The sequence below is a fragment of the Onthophagus taurus genome, chromosome 8, assembly GCF_036711975.1.
Source record: "Onthophagus taurus isolate NC chromosome 8, IU_Otau_3.0, whole genome shotgun sequence".
Taxonomy (NCBI): domain Eukaryota; kingdom Metazoa; phylum Arthropoda; class Insecta; order Coleoptera; family Scarabaeidae; genus Onthophagus; species Onthophagus taurus.
In genome coordinates this window covers 6,568,066-6,583,915 of record NC_091973.1, presented here as the reverse complement: position 1 = coordinate 6,583,915, position 15,850 = coordinate 6,568,066, and the positions used below count along the sequence as shown (strand labels likewise).

Genomic DNA, 15,850 nt, shown 5'->3' with positions numbered 1-15,850 from the left:
TACTCATCATTTGGAAATGCGCAACATCTTGTCTCCATAGGAACTTCCACGTGCCGTTCCGGTAAAACTAGGGCTGAAGACAGATTCAATGTGCTCTCTTCAAGACATTTCTTGAAATGTGTTGCATTAAATACGCCACCATCTGATATTCTTCCTTGAGAACTAACGTTTGCATATATAAAGTTGTAATTTGCATCAACCACTGCAAATAGTACAATGCTGAAGAATGACTTGTAGTTAAAAAAATCGGAACCACTATTCAGAGGAGCTTGTAGAGTTACGTGCTTCTCATCCATTGCACCAACACACTGTGGAAAGTTCCATTTATCCTGGAACTCTCGGGCTATAATCTCCCAATCTCTTTCATTTTTTGGCATCTGTAACGATAAATTTCTTTCAGATTAAGGAAACACTTCAACAAGAAGATGAGACAATAGAAGAAAATTCAATACATGCACCAACAGAAGAGAATCCACCTACACCTGCATCTTCTACATCATCTTCAAGTAGATCTTTTAAAAGAAAACGAGAATCTCCATCTACTACGCCTGTACACATTTTAAGGTCATTAAACACAAAGAAGCAGGAAAAAGATGAGTTCGCAATATTTGGCGAGCAGGTTGCCATCAAAGTCAGGAAATTACCATGCCCTCATGCTCGATTTATGGTACAACACATAATAACTAACACTCTCTTTGAGGCTGAAATGGGAAAATACGACAAACCTTTTTTTTGGGTCCCAACAATATCATTACTTACAACCCCAACCAATGGTTCATGCAAACTACTCAACAAATTTAAGACCTCCAACCACATCTACTACTCCTTCAGAAGTGCATTTGATTTCGGACACAATGTCTTCCACAACGTCAGTAACAGAAGATATTGATTCAATTTTGTGCCAATTATAGTTTTTTATTTTTTTATTTATGAATAAATTATAAAAAAATCTCATTGTATTTCTTACCTTAACATAATCTCGAAGTGACTGTATTAATGCTGCACAAACGTCCGGTACAGTTCTTGAAATAACTTGCTTTGAAATTTTAAAAGTATACATAAGAGAGTGGTAAGAATGTCCTGTAGCAAGAAATCGCAATGTTACTGCTACACGTTCGCTAGCTGGTATGGCTTGTCTAAATTTTGTATCGTTCTTGGTAATTTTGGGTCCTATCATATTTAGTAAATTTTCAAAATCCGAACTCGTCATTCGAAAAAAGTTTCTGAATCCAACATCACTTCTATATTCTAAGTTTATATTATCAGCGTCGTCCAATATTAATTCTTTTATTAAATCACTTCCCCGATATTTATTTCTGTTTCGAAGGCTTGGTCGAATCCAAAATCTTCTCTTCAATTTCGTGCGTTTTTTAACAACACATTCACTAACAATAATTGCAGCAGCAGCTGCTAATAAAAGTTGGTCTTCCTCATCACTCATTGTCAGGGATAAATAAACGCAAATAGAATCGGGTGTAAATAGTCCGGCACGTTCTCACTTTCTGTATTGTGAGGACGTTAACTAAAATTTCAGCAAAGCCAATTGGCTTTGCCAATCGGCATAGTGGAGATGCACGTTTAGGCAACTTTATACAATCGAGATTGCTAAATTTATTATCAACAATCCACCACTGCTGAAATTTCCGAGGCACACTTACTCTACTAGAAATGTTTCTGATAGTCTGGCAAGACCTATTAAGCATTTTAAAGCGCACACAGAAAAATTTTTTGTCATGCACATAGAATTTACAATAGCTTCACTGGATTTCTCTCCGCAACTGATAGGAGTGTAACTGGTACAAACTTGAACTATCTCATAAAATTATGGATAAAATCAATTACAGACGAACAATTAACTAATCTGTACTTAGCCGTTACTTGATGTCTTTATTTGCTTCTTTTTTTTTTCATATCTGAACATATACTATAACTGTCGTTCGTTAACTTAAAACCGGCCCATACACGGTGATGCAAAACTGTCACATTTGCACGCAGAGCTAATGCACACGAGCAAATGTGATCGTCTATGTCTCAAAACTGACGACGCTGTCAGGTCTAGACATGGCACGATACGATCTGGTTGAGCTTGAGTTTGCACGGCCCGCCGCGTGCAAGTTTGTACGTGTGGAGATAGTTCATGCCATTCTTCTCAGTTTTAAATTGATCTTTGCAAGAGTAATATTAAAATTATTACGAAATGGCTGTGCGTAAGCAAGAAGATGTTATGCGAGATTTTATAAGTGTTTATCAAAAAAATAGTTGTCTTTGGAAAGTGAAAAGTGCCGAATACATGGATCGAAATAAAAAGGATGAGGGTTACCAGCTACTGGTGGAAGTTTTTAAGCAAATAAACCCTGCTGCGAACATTGACTTAGTAAAGAAAAAAATTAATTCAATGAGGAGTTGTTTTCGAAAAGAATATAAAATGGTCATAGAATCCAAAAAATCTGGTGCAGGCAGCGAGGACATCTATACTCCTTCTTTGTGGTATTTTGATTTGTTGATGTTTCTTAAAGACCACGAAGTTCCCAGAAACAGCATAGCAACCGATGACCCTGATTTCATGACTAGGCAGACAGGAGTAAGTGAAAAAAGACGTTAACAATTTACTTTGTATAATATATAATTTAATATACAGTGATAAACGTTTCAAAAGTAACGGATAAATTCGATAAAATTATTATAAACAATTTATGAAAAAATCGCGCATCAAAAAAAAGAAAAACGCAAACAGAAAATAATATATCAAAATAACATGAAAGATGGAAAACAATAATACTTTTGAAACGCTCTGTATACATAATTTTTATATAATTTACTATGTAAATCATCCTGTTTATACAGAGTGAAAATGATGCTGATGTCGATGATATTGAAACAGATATCCCACATCCTTCTACGCCAGATATGCCACCAACACCTTCATCAGCTACCTCTATATCATCAAAATCATCTACAAACAAACCACGTAGACAAAAAAAAAGTAAAGTGGATACTGATAGTATTCTACAAGTCGTTGGAGAAAAACTCCAAAATTCACGAGCCGAAGATGAATTTGATATTGTAGGACGAAATGTGGCAGAAAAATTGCGAAAATTGGACCCTAATATGAGAATAATTGCGGAAAAATTGATAAACGATACCTTGTTTGAGGGACAGTTGGGAACATTAAACAGATACGCTCACATTATCATTCCACAAGTTTCTCAACATTCAACAAAGCAACATGCTCATCAGCCATTCTACAATTATCAGGATGTTGATTCCCAAGTGAGCACGCCGTTACCAACTGGGCAATATTATTCTCAATTCTTAAGTGAATAATGTATGCCTACTATTTTTGTTTTAATATATTTTTTTAAATTATTGTTGTTTTAAATAAAGAACTGTAGAAAGTTTTATCTATTTTATTCATTCGTACAGCAGGGTTAAGATACATAAGGACACGATACACTATATATGATAACGAAACAGTGTTATGTAAGTACATTTTCAAAATTAACATTTCCACTATTCTTGATATGTAACACGATCATGTTGCCAAGGTACGCGCCCATCATCAATAAAGTACCTTACAAAACGGTCTCGGACGTCTTTTGCTTGTTGGGTTGCGTGACGATTATATGAACGTTGCAACGGGACGGTTCTTTTATTTTCTGATTCAGAACCAGGAATTGTAAAGTTTGCACGTATATTACTATCTGAAGTGAGTGACGTGCCCAAATTTGGATCACATTTTGATCTTAAAAAATTATGAAGCACACAACATGTTAATACCACTTTTTCAATCTTATCTAGTTTCAAATTAATTTCGGTGTGCAAAATGCGAAATCTGGAAGCTAACATTCCAAATGCACATTCCACCGTATTTCTTGCATTATAAATTTTGTTTTCGTAACTCAACTCTTTTCGACTGAAAGGTTTTAGAAAATTAGAACGTAAAGCAAACGCTTCATCTCCTATAAAAAAAAAGGTAACTTTGTTTCAGTACAAAGTACTTGTCTTTCTGCCGGAATATTTAGAAGATTATGTATTAGTTTGTTGTAAAAATTTGTATTTTCTATAACACCGCCGTCCGAAATTCTGCCATTGGTACCGACGTCGACGAGCAAGAATTCACAATTGCTATTTACAATACCTAACAAAACTATGCTGTAAAATCCTTTATAGTTATAGAAAAATGATCCGCTATTCGCTGGTCGTGCAATTCTGATGTGCTTGCCATCCACTGCGCCTAAACAATGAGGAAATTGCTATTTTTCTTGAAATTCCCGCGCTATCTGTATCCATTGCGATTCAGTCGTTGGAAACTATAAAAATACAATTTGATATTTAATATAAGTATTTGTTTTTTTTATAAAAGTGCTTACGCTTATGTAATCTTTGCTAAGAACTTGGCAAATTGCTGCACATGTATCAGGTATGATTTTACCTAATGACTGAGGTGATATGATTGCAGAAAACTTTAAGTCTTCAAAACACCGACCAGAAGCTAGAAACCGCAATGTCGTTGATAACCTTTCGTGAGGACTAATAGCTTTTCTCATTATCGTATCTTCCTTTTCTATTAGCGGCGTTACTAGATGTAGTAGTTCAATATATGTGTTTTCATCCATGCGCAAATAATTCCTATAGTCATCGACTTCTAACCGTAATTCGTTCAGTAAATTCGCGTGAGAATACTGTTTCCGTTTTTTCAGCCAATTTTTTACCCATTTTGTTCTCTTCCTTTCTTTCTTCTTCTTCACTACTATTGCGATAGCAGTAGCAATTAAATATAAATCATTTTGTCGTATTACATTCATTATAGTAACAAGTCACACCTTTTAGTCACAACTCACTATGAAACTGATACTAAAACTGACAAGTAAATTTGAACCGTGTGTTCCATCATTTTCGTTTCACATTTGCTCGCATGCAAACATGCTTCAGTTTTGCATCACCGTGTATGGGCCCCTAAAAGTTGAAATATTTTAAGTCACGCGCAGCACCTTGGTGCTTTTGTGATGTTCACGCCTAGCGGACGCCTTTATTCGTTTAAATCTAAATCTTCTAAAATCTATGTATGATTTTTGTAATGGACTAAGCATCAATAAAGGATTACATAATTTAATTTAAAACTAATTAAATTAATAATTACTATGTCGATATTCATTTCGCGCTGGTATTGGACGAGGAGATGATCCGCTACCCTGTTTCGGTGCATGTTAATCTGTATTAATGTGAAAGTTTTTTTTGCTGCGTCTAACGCCAGGCTAAATTTGCCACAGTTTTCCGAACCAGAGGTGTGGTTAATCGACTCTTTTCGGTTGATGATTTTACGAAAAATAAAGAATTATGAAGAATGTTTCAAACAAAAGTTTATTGTAACTCGTTTCATTTTTAGTGTAATTTTAATATCTCAAAAAGAAATCTTAACATATATACATTTATTGTCTAAAATGGAATGTTAAGTAGTCATCTTATTGGTAAAAATGCCGTTTCATATTAAATTTAATTTATATTATTTCATTTAGTACATAATTAAACGTTTATTTATTACTCGTTCGAACGTATTTTCTCGTTACGATTGGCGACGAAGGCGCTCTTGGACTTGCGGAGGCTGATTTACATTTCCTGGGTTTCGGTGGGCCGGACAAATTTCTTTGGTGTGCATACAACAAAACCCCAATATGGCGATGACCCGCTTCCATCGCTATTTTCAACGCGGTACTTCCATCCTAAAAAATGATTAATTAATTCATTTCATCTCTATGTCTTTTATTTGAAACTAACCACATCTGAAATACTTGAGTCGCATTCTGATTGACTTAAAAAGTACTTTACAATTTCGACATGTCCGTGCTCTGCGGCGCACATTAATGCCGTCGAACCATCTTCATCTTGAATATTAATATCAGCTCCTGCATCTATGAGCATAGTAACCATATCAAGACGTCCATGACTTACTGCAAGCATAAGGGCCGTTTGACCATGTTGTTTGGCACGGACATTTACGTCAGCTAATGAAAATAAACGCTTTACAACATTGCTGTGGGTTTGTGAGCGGACTTCTGCTAAAGAAACGAGCATAACGCTGGTGTAACCCGCTTTGTTTTGTTTGTTAATATCGCAAACTTTCGAGTCTAAAAGTATGGATACCACATCGAAATTTCCGTGGGATACCGCGTAATGCATTGCGGTATTTCCGCTTGCATCTACCATGTTGACTATGTATTCTAGGAGGGAGGATGAGACTTCTTCGAAACTGTCTAAATAATCTTCGACGTCGCGCGGTTCTGCGGTAACTAAACTCGAAATTTTAAACCATTCTTGTAGGATTATGTGAACAGCACTTTTTACTTGATTTTCAATGTTTTTTGTATGGCCTTTTTGAAGCGAATCGTTTAATACTTTCATGGCGGCTTGCATTTCTTTGCTGGGACATGCTCTAAATTAAAAATTTTATCAACAAAGTGTAATAAGATAAATAAGAAAAAAACTTACTTTTTTCTTTGAGTTTGGTCATAAGGTGATTTCTCCATTTTCGGTAGGTCATCATCTTGGGGTGTATCATCGCTTGTAAGAAACTTTTCGTCCAGTTGTTCCTCTCGGGCTTTTTGCGATAAATCTAATCCTGACAACCTAAAAAAATTCGTCGTTACCGGGACGAAGCTAATTGTTTTTCAAATACCGGAGTACCGCGTTAAAATAATGCTTTGATGCATGTAAGAGCAGTGGGCATGCTTGGTGGAAATATTTTTTGGGCTTAGCATTCGAAGCGCGTAGCAAGTAACATTTAAAGAAGCACAACAAAACTGAAACTAAACCTTTGTTTACTCAACTTGGGTATTGATTTTTTGGGGGTTTTGGGTGGCGCCCTCTGCGGGGTTATTACATACCTAGATGATGTTGATGTAGATGTAGTAGCCGGGATCTTAGTGTAAGTGATTTGTCGTTCGAATTTTCTTCTTTCGTTTAATCGAGGAATTCTAGAAGGTTGCTCATCTTTTACAACTTCCACATTTTCTTTTTTACAATTAAAGCATTCTTTAGCTTGTTCGGCTGTGTTAACCCCGATTTCGGCGGAACGTATTAAATCGGTTGTATCGGTATTTTTTGATGTTCCCAAAAAGATTTCTGGTTGAGTGTATTTATGGAGCAACCTAACCGAATTTTGGCAGCCTTTAGATTGGACTTTAACTTCATGTTGGGTTGATTTGTTTGAACCATTTTTTTGACATTGAACCCCAACGGTGCTTTTACTTATTTTGTTTTCTACTTTTGACTCATGGGAGGATAAATCGGCTAATGAAATGTAATGGGAGTCTTTATTAAAGTCGTTTTGGTGGAATTCGTCGTTTGAAGTGCCAACAACTTTCGTTTCGACGACGGCTTGAGAGGCTTTAGATGCCACATCAGGAGTTGCGATGCACTCTTTGTTAACTAAAAATCTTGTGGACTCCGCTTGAACTGCCACTTGAGCTGTGGTAACCGCGTCCGGGCCGATTTTGGCGTTTACGCTTTCTTTTTGAGTGGTTTGAGTGTATTTGGTAAAAGCCATCCCGACGTCTTGAATAGTTGCCGTTGATACTGACCTGGTGTTTGGGATTTGACGTCCAACGCCTACGCTACGCGTTAAAACGACGCAATTCACACCAAAATCTCGTTTCGGAGTCGTATTTTCTTCTTGGCGATAATTACCGTTGATGTTTAGATTATTTTGTTCTAAATTAATTAACTCTTTCTTCTCATTTCTTAAACGCTCTATTTCCGATTTTAAAACAGGAATCGTTTTCACTTGTTCTTCTAATTGTTTCATTCTTTTTAGACTTAATGCCATTTGTTCTCGTATATTTTGAAGAGCTGCCGGGCTTAATCCGTTTGATTCTAAACTTATCGCGTCAAAATCTTTTTGCTCGTATGGTAGTATGGTTAAACTTGACGCGGAAGTCGTTGAAGTTGAAAGAGATGACACTGAAGGGGATCTATGAATACCTATTCAAAAATGTGTTAATTGTATAATTACACTAGACCACAAAAAAATCATACTACATCATCATGTAGTTTGGTCTAAACCCAAAAATCACATTTAAAATTTTTTTTATGGATACGTTTTGGATCTCTGGATTTACTTGCTTTCTCATGAATGAGGATCTCTTTAGTAAACTGGAGATGTTGAATTACTGCCGAATTACTTCACTATGAGAATTTTGATATTTTGTGTGTTTCTGCAACTTGGTTATCGCCATCTATTGATGATGGCTTGGTGTTTATCGTAGAGATAGAGTGCCGTGGAGGTGGTGTTGCGATCTATGCAAGAAATGTTTTTGCTTCTAAGTCTATTGCTTTTGAAATAGGCCTCCTGCAACTAATATTACAACTTTTATTGATGATTTGGAGTTCCAATTGACTGAACTTAGGTTGCGATATAGCATGATTTTTTGTTTGGGTGATTTTAATATAAATTTATTAATTCCTGATCATAGAGATACTGTTAATTTGTTACACTAAAACTAGAACTAGCAGTATCACTAGAACTAACACTAGACCTAGAACTTTCGGGTTAAGCCGTGCGTTTTTTGAAAAAATGTTTGACGTTTCGGATGCCATGTTGCAACCTTCTTCAGAAACAAGTTCGAAGTGACGAACTTGTGCAGAAAATAAAAAAGGACCCAACCGAGAAGATAGTAAGGAAAATGAAAGAACTGGTAAAATCCACAGAAATCTCAGCAGATCAACAGAAAAGCTTATTCGTACAGGCTCCAGTACCACCAAGGATACCCAAAATCCATAAACCAGACGTCCCACTACGCCCTTTTGTCAGTGCCATAAATTCTCCCACCTATCAGCTAGGTAGAACAGAGTCTTGATCATAACTCAAAAATTAAAAATGATGGAGAAAAATATTTTATATATAATTATTTATAATGAACCAACAATACATAATCCATAACAAGATTCAGATTAGTACTCATCGAATTATAGTTAGAAAGTCGAAATCCTTAAAAATATCAAAATTGTTGATTTTAGTTACTAAATTTGATCGTAACTCAAAAATTAAAGATGATGGAGAAAGATATTTAATATATAAATTGTTTATAATGAACCAAAAATACATAATCCATAACCAGATTTAGATTAGTTGTAATCCTATTATAGTTAGAACGTCGAAATTCTTAAAAATATCAAAATTGTTGATTTTAGTTACTAAATTTGATCGTAACTAAAAATTAAAGATGATGGAGAAAGATATTTAATATATAAATTGTTTATAATGAACCAAAAATACATAATCCATAACAAGATTCAGATTAGTTCTAATAGTATTATAGTTAGAAAGTCGGAATTCTTCAAATATCAAAATTGTTGATTTTCGTTACTACACTTGATGATTACTCAAAAATTAAAGATGATGGAGAAAAATATTTAATATATAAATTGTTTATAATGAACCAAAAATACATAATCCATAACCAGATTTAGATTAGTTCTAATCCTATTATAGTTAGAACGTCGAAATTCTTAAAAATATCAAAATTGTTGATTTTAGTTACTAAATTTGATCGTAACTCAAAAATTAAAGATGATGGAGAAAAATATTTAATATATAAATTGTTTATAATGAACCAAAAATACATAATCCATAACAAGATTCAGATTAGTTCTAATAGTATTATAGTTAGAAAGTCGGAATTCTTCAAATATCAAAATTGTTGATTTTCGTTACTACACTTGATGATTACTCAAAAATTAAAGATGATGGAGAAAAATATTTAATATATAAATTGTTTATAATGAACCAAAAATACATAATCCATAACCAGATTTAGATTAGTTCTAATCCTGTTATAGTGAGAAAGTCAAAATCCTTAAAAATATCAAAATTGTTGATTTTAGTTACTAAATTTGATCGTAACTCAAAAATTAAAGATGATGGAGAAAAATATTTAATATATAAATTGTTTATAATGAACCAAAAATACATAATCCATAACAAGATTCAGATTAGTTCTAATAGTATTATAGTTAGAAAGTCGGAATTCTTCAAATATCAAAATTGTTGATTTTCGTTACTAAACTTGATCATAACTCAAAAATTAAAGATGATGGAGAAAAATATTTAATATATAAATTGTTTATAATGAACCAAAAATACCTAATCCATAACCAGATTTAGATTAGTTGTAATCCTATTATAGTTAGAACGTCGAAATTCTTAAAAATATCAAAATTGTTGATTTTAGTTACTAAATTTGATCGTAACTCAAAAATTAAAGATGATGGAGAAAAATATTTAATATATAAATTGTTTATAATGAACCAAAAATACATAATCCATAACAAGGTTCAGATTAGTTCTAATAGTATTATAGTTAGAAAGTCGGAATTCTTCAAATATCAAAATTGTTGATTTTCGTTACTACACTTGATGATTACTCAAAAATTGAAGATGATGGAGAAAAATATTTAATATATAAATTGTTTATAATGAACCAAAAATACATAATCCATAACCAGATTTAGATTAGTTCTAATCCTGTTATAGTGAGAAAGTCAAAATCCTTAAAAATATCAAAATTGTTGATTTTCGTTCCTAAGCTTGATCATAACTCAAAAATTAAAAGTGATGGAGAAAAATATTTTACACATAAATTGTTTATAATGAACCAACAGTACATAGTCCATAACCAAATTCAGATTGGTTCTAATCGTATTATAGTTAGAAAGTCGTAATCCTTAAAAATATCAAAATTGTTGATTTTCGTTACTAAACTTGATCATAACTCAAAAATTAAAGATGATGGAGAAAGATATTTAATATATAAATTGCTTATAATGAATCAAAAATAGATAATCCATAAAAAGATTCAGATTAGTTTTAATCCTATTATAGTTAGAAAGCCATAATCCTTAAAAATATCAAAATTGTTGATTTTCGTTACTAAACTTGATCATAACTCAAAAATTAAAGATGATGGTAAAAAATGTTTTACATATAAATTGTTTGTAATGAACTGAAAATATATAATCCATAATCAGATTTAGATTAATTACAACAATTTTTTAGTTAGAAAGTCGAAATCTTAAAAATATCAAAATTATTGAGTTTCCTTAAACTTGATTTTAGAAAGAAGGAAGATGAAAGAACTGGTAAAATCCACAGAAATCCCAGCAGATCGTACAGGCTCCAGTACCACCAAGGATATATGGATTACCCAAAATCCATAAACCAGACGTCCCACTACGCCCTATTGTCAGTGTCATAAATTCTCCCACCTATCAGCTAGCAAAACACCTTTCCAAGATTCTGTCTCCTTTTACAGGTACAACAGAGTCATATGTCAGAGATTCCACACATTTTGCAGAATCAATTAGGAATATGAAGCTAAATCCTCAGGATATGCTGATAAGTTTCGACGTGGAATCTCTATTCACCAGAGTACCAGTCAAAGATGCCGTGGATGGTCTCAAATCCCGAAGGGTTTGCCCAAGTATATCCCAGGACTAGTGGAGTACTGCCTATCGTCGACATACTTCAGCTGGAAGGGGGAATTCTACGAGCAATGCGAAGGGGCAGCCATGGGATCACCTCTGTCTCCTGTGATGAAAGAGCACTTTCATGATCTGGCAACATGGAAAAGAGCAACTCCAGGAATTTCTAGACCACCTCAATTCATAGCACCCCATGATAAAATGGTAAAAACAGTTGCCATTCCTGGATGTGTTAGTCACTAGGAAGACAGATGGGGGCATGGAACTGGGAGTATATCGGAAGAACAAAGGATTTTCGAAGAATAATAAAATGCACTGATACCTCAAATATCCCTTTTCAAGTAAACTTAATTCACTGAATAATCACTGAGATGTGGCAGCCATCTTGAAATTATTTTAAATCGAAAGATTGGGATGAATAGCTCCTATAACGGTGGTTATAAATAAATGCCTGGTTGAAGGAATTTTTCCAGAAGAACTAAAATTTGCCAAAATAGTACTGTACTGTAAATAAACTGTAGTAAATATCGGGCAATTTCTATCTTGCCAACTATGTCAAAAATTATTGAATCGATTATAAAGCAGAAGATTATGACGCATTTAACCAAGGAAAATATTCTAACAAAATATCAATATGGGTACCAACCTCAAAAATTGACAACTACAACTCTCGTAAGTGTTCTACAATTGATTCTTGACGGTTTTGATGAACAAAGGTTTACACACATTGCTTTCTGCGATTTGACCAAGGCGTTTGATCTGGTGGATCATAAAATTTTGATAGAAAAAATAAGTGCGTATGAAATGAAGGGAGGTATAAAGATTACTCAGTTCCTACCTTGATCAGAGGTACCAACAAGTTCATTGGAAGGGAAAAATATCAAAATGGAATTGTGTAAAGGAATAAATAAATTTTTGGGTATTACGTTGTCAGAAACTTTAACCTGGACAGAGCATATTAATGAACTAAAAAAGAAACTAGCAAGTTCGTTGTATTGTTTAAGGGTTGTGACCAAGAATTTATCATCAGATATAGCTAAAGATTTACTACGCCTACTTCCACAGTATGGCAACGTATGGAATTGAAGTTTGGGGGGTATCTAGTCAAATAATCGATATCTTTAAACTGCAGAAAAAAGCGGTAAGAATTTTAAAGGAATTAAACAATCGGGAAAGCTGTAGAATAATTTTCAAAAAATCACTAATTTTAACGATACCCACCTGTTTCACACTAACCTGCTTGACTCATATCAGAAACACCTATATACACGAAATGCAGACATACATGACTACCATACCAGACACGGAAATGATATTCAGGTTCCGTACCATAGGATAGAAAAATCCCAGAATTCTTTCAAATATGTTGGCATAAAGTTATACAACTTGATACCATCCGAAATAAGATCATTAAATAACAGTCAATTTAAAATTACTATGAAGAGAATGTTATTGGAAGGCGAGTTCTATTCGGTGCAGGAAATCAGGAAATACCAATTATTTATTTATTTGAAGAGTCTAATAAAGCTAATAAGCTAATAAGTCTAATATTATTATTATTATTATTATACGTAAAATCTCAGAAACGTACGAAACATGAAACGTAAAAACTTCTAACGGTCTGGTTGCGCGGAACTTCATGTACAAGAAAAAGCTGTGCTCTCACATATAGAAAATTGATAATTTCTCCGGAGATTCTCATCCTGCGTACCTTGTTGTCTTCTTAAAAGAGCAAACATTACGTAGAACGTAAAAAAGAATTTTTCTGCGACTCTCCGACTCAATCATTCGGATAATGAATGAAGTTTTGGTTCACATTTTGTCTAAAAAAAATCCCTTTTTTACATATTATGGACCATCGCTTTAAAATTACCGAAGCGATTGGAAAAAGTATTAATAACATTTATTGGCTATACAATACTCTTTAATTTTATGAATAGCACGACCAGATCGGTCATATCTAATTCGAGATATGCTGCAAATAGTAAAAGAAAAAAAAACGTATCCATAGAATAAATTTTAAATGTGATTTTTGGGTTTAGGGAACCAAACTACATAAGAAAAATATAGTCAAATGTACACTTTATGAATTTTTTTTTAATAATGTTTTTAGTGTTAATATATATTTTACCTGTAACAGCGGTAACATCGGGAAGATTACTAGATAAAACATTTTTGTTGGCGGTTCTTTGAAGTGTTTTTTCAAAATCGAACACAACATCGGATAACGTACTGCTAACGGTGGGCGATTGAACGAAGCCTGGAGCGGAAGGAGGTTTCTCTGGGACTGGTGTGGGCGTCGATGGAGCGAGTCCTAGAAGAACGTCCATCGACTGCCGTTGCCTCCTGCGGTCCTTCCTCCTGGAAATGGAGGATGTCCTTTCGGACTGACAAATTGACTCGCAGTAGCGTACGAAGTCGAGGTCGATGTGGTAGCCATAGGGGCAACAAGAACATTGGCACCACTCGTACTCTATCGGAATAAGAAAAATCTCGAAGAAATGACGAAGGAAAAAGTAAAAATAACTTACCAAAACTTTTCTTTACGGAGTCAGAGTAGGACATGTTGTAGCCCGGAGGCAAGCAAACCGTGAACGAAAATATCTGTTATCTAATCTCATTAAGCACGGGGGACCTATAAAGCGTTGATAAAACGTTTCGCAAAAGTAACACAAAAAAAGATATTTGTTATTAAATTAAATTTTTTCGTTCAATGTCAGGCCGTGGCGTAACAACATTTCATCAACAGCTGCCGGTCATTTGTCTGAGCGTTATTTTTATAGCGACACAGAATATCGAGATGTCGAGGCGTCGACCTTCACAGTTGTAGTTCTTCGTCAAGTCAACTTCTCGCACTTTTTTCACACATTTTTCACAAAAATCAAAACGTTGTTGACGAAAACGCCTTTGTATTTATATACCTGCCCACTATGACATCGACTGGATCGACTGCGATCTTCGCAGTACCGGCTACTATGTCAGGCTAACGACGGTTGTGGCCGCGTGGTGGGATGCCACTTTGGGAACATGATCTAAATGGAATGCGAACGTTCGTTAGTTTCGTTCGTTGTGTTGTGGGTCGTTCGACAATGTGGGGATGTGGGGACTCTCGACGGCAGCTGCTGTACAACTCTTCTGAATTCGAAACCTCTGAATTGAACGTTGCGGATTCCGGATTAAGGATCGTAACGCCCCGGAGGCCTTCGTCTTTTCTAAACGGAGATTGCTATTGAATTACCCACAAGGTCCCTTCTTTCTTCTTTATTCTTTACATGTATCTATGTTCAACAGGTGTAACTTTATTTTAACCCACAGCTGCAACACTTTTTATTACTTTACACATCGGTTTATTACATTGTTATAGTTTTAATTATCTATTCACTAATAAAACAATAAATAATGACCCTTTTTTTATCAAAGTGCTGACTGATTAAATGAATTTCCATTACTACTTTATACTCATTGTTTTTGTTAGATAAGCGTTTAATTTATACGTAATATCTCGGTTTGTAAATATGCATAATTATTCAAACGGTAAAGTTGCAAAAAAAAATTATTTATATCTTTCTATTCATAGTTATAAAATTTATATTAAAAAAGATATCATGATTGTTGATTAATAATTTAGTTAATTGCGGTCGGTTATTTGGGTTGCCTAACTGCTTAATAACACCATTGATTATATTAATCTAGATCGCTAACTATATGTATAATATTGGCAGCTGTGTATGTTGGGTTGCATCACGCACTGTTTATTCTCAAAAAGAGAATAAATGTAGATGAATATATATATGTTACCGTCTATCTGTATAATTCAGGTGCTATATACAATGCCTAGGTAATGTATAAAATACCTGGGGTGTCTAGGCAATGCATGAAATATTATGAAGATTATTGTCCCTTAAATACTTTACCTAGGTAATGTGTTAGTCGACCGGCAATGTATAAAATAAATAGATTTTGGTCTGTATTTATCAATTTTTACCCATAATAAACTTTTTTATAATCTATAAGTTATTGTACAAAATCAAGTAATAAGTATTAAAAACTTAGGAAATGAAATAATTCTGTAAAAACAAGACGTAGCCTCTCAGAATTGAGTAAATAAAAATATATATTTATTTATTCTTACATGAGGAACTATTGTGACATTTTGAAGTGCATAAAATCTTACTTTTGCGATATTAACACTTTTTGGTATCTATTTTATAAAGTTCGTCGTTCTCTGTCCACTTCCGGAACAAGGATTTTTACAGTGGTACCCAATGGCATATGGGGAATTTTCTTTCCGGAAGTGTTAAGCGTTTTCCGAGCTTGTTCTGTTAAATTATCATTGGAACTACAGCTAAAGCGTTTTTTAAGCGTAGTGGGCAAA

General features: G+C 34.1%; 2 protein-coding genes and 1 long non-coding RNA gene across 3 annotated transcripts; 1 reads left to right on the top strand and 2 right to left on the bottom strand.

The window, feature by feature from the left end:
• Positions 1 to 2,197: 2,197 nt before the first annotated feature.
• On the top strand, positions 2,198 to 3,324 carry LOC139431022 (uncharacterized). Its single transcript, XM_071198589.1, has 2 exons — positions 2,198 to 2,581; positions 2,845 to 3,324. Exons 1-2 carry the CDS (start codon positions 2,198 to 2,200, stop codon positions 3,322 to 3,324), a joined length of 864 nt encoding a protein of 287 aa, XP_071054690.1.
• Positions 3,325 to 3,391: 67 nt separating this feature from the next.
• On the bottom strand, positions 3,392 to 4,979 carry LOC111425332 (uncharacterized). Its single transcript, XR_011641522.1, has 2 exons — positions 4,371 to 4,979; positions 3,392 to 4,310 (listed from the first exon to the last, which is right to left on the bottom strand). It is a non-coding gene; the product is annotated as an uncharacterized lncRNA (long non-coding RNA).
• A 364-nt stretch (positions 4,980 to 5,343) lies between these two features.
• LOC111425186 (KN motif and ankyrin repeat domain-containing protein 2 kank) lies at positions 5,344 to 14,882 on the bottom strand. Its single transcript, XM_023059027.2, has 6 exons — positions 14,007 to 14,882; positions 13,607 to 13,948; positions 6,882 to 7,977; positions 6,487 to 6,624; positions 5,776 to 6,430; positions 5,344 to 5,720 (listed from the first exon to the last, which is right to left on the bottom strand). Exons 1-6 carry the CDS (start codon positions 14,038 to 14,040, stop codon positions 5,532 to 5,534), a joined length of 2,454 nt encoding a protein of 817 aa, XP_022914795.2. The 5' UTR covers positions 14,041 to 14,882; the 3' UTR covers positions 5,344 to 5,531.
• Between the last annotated feature and the right edge of the window lie 968 nt (positions 14,883 to 15,850).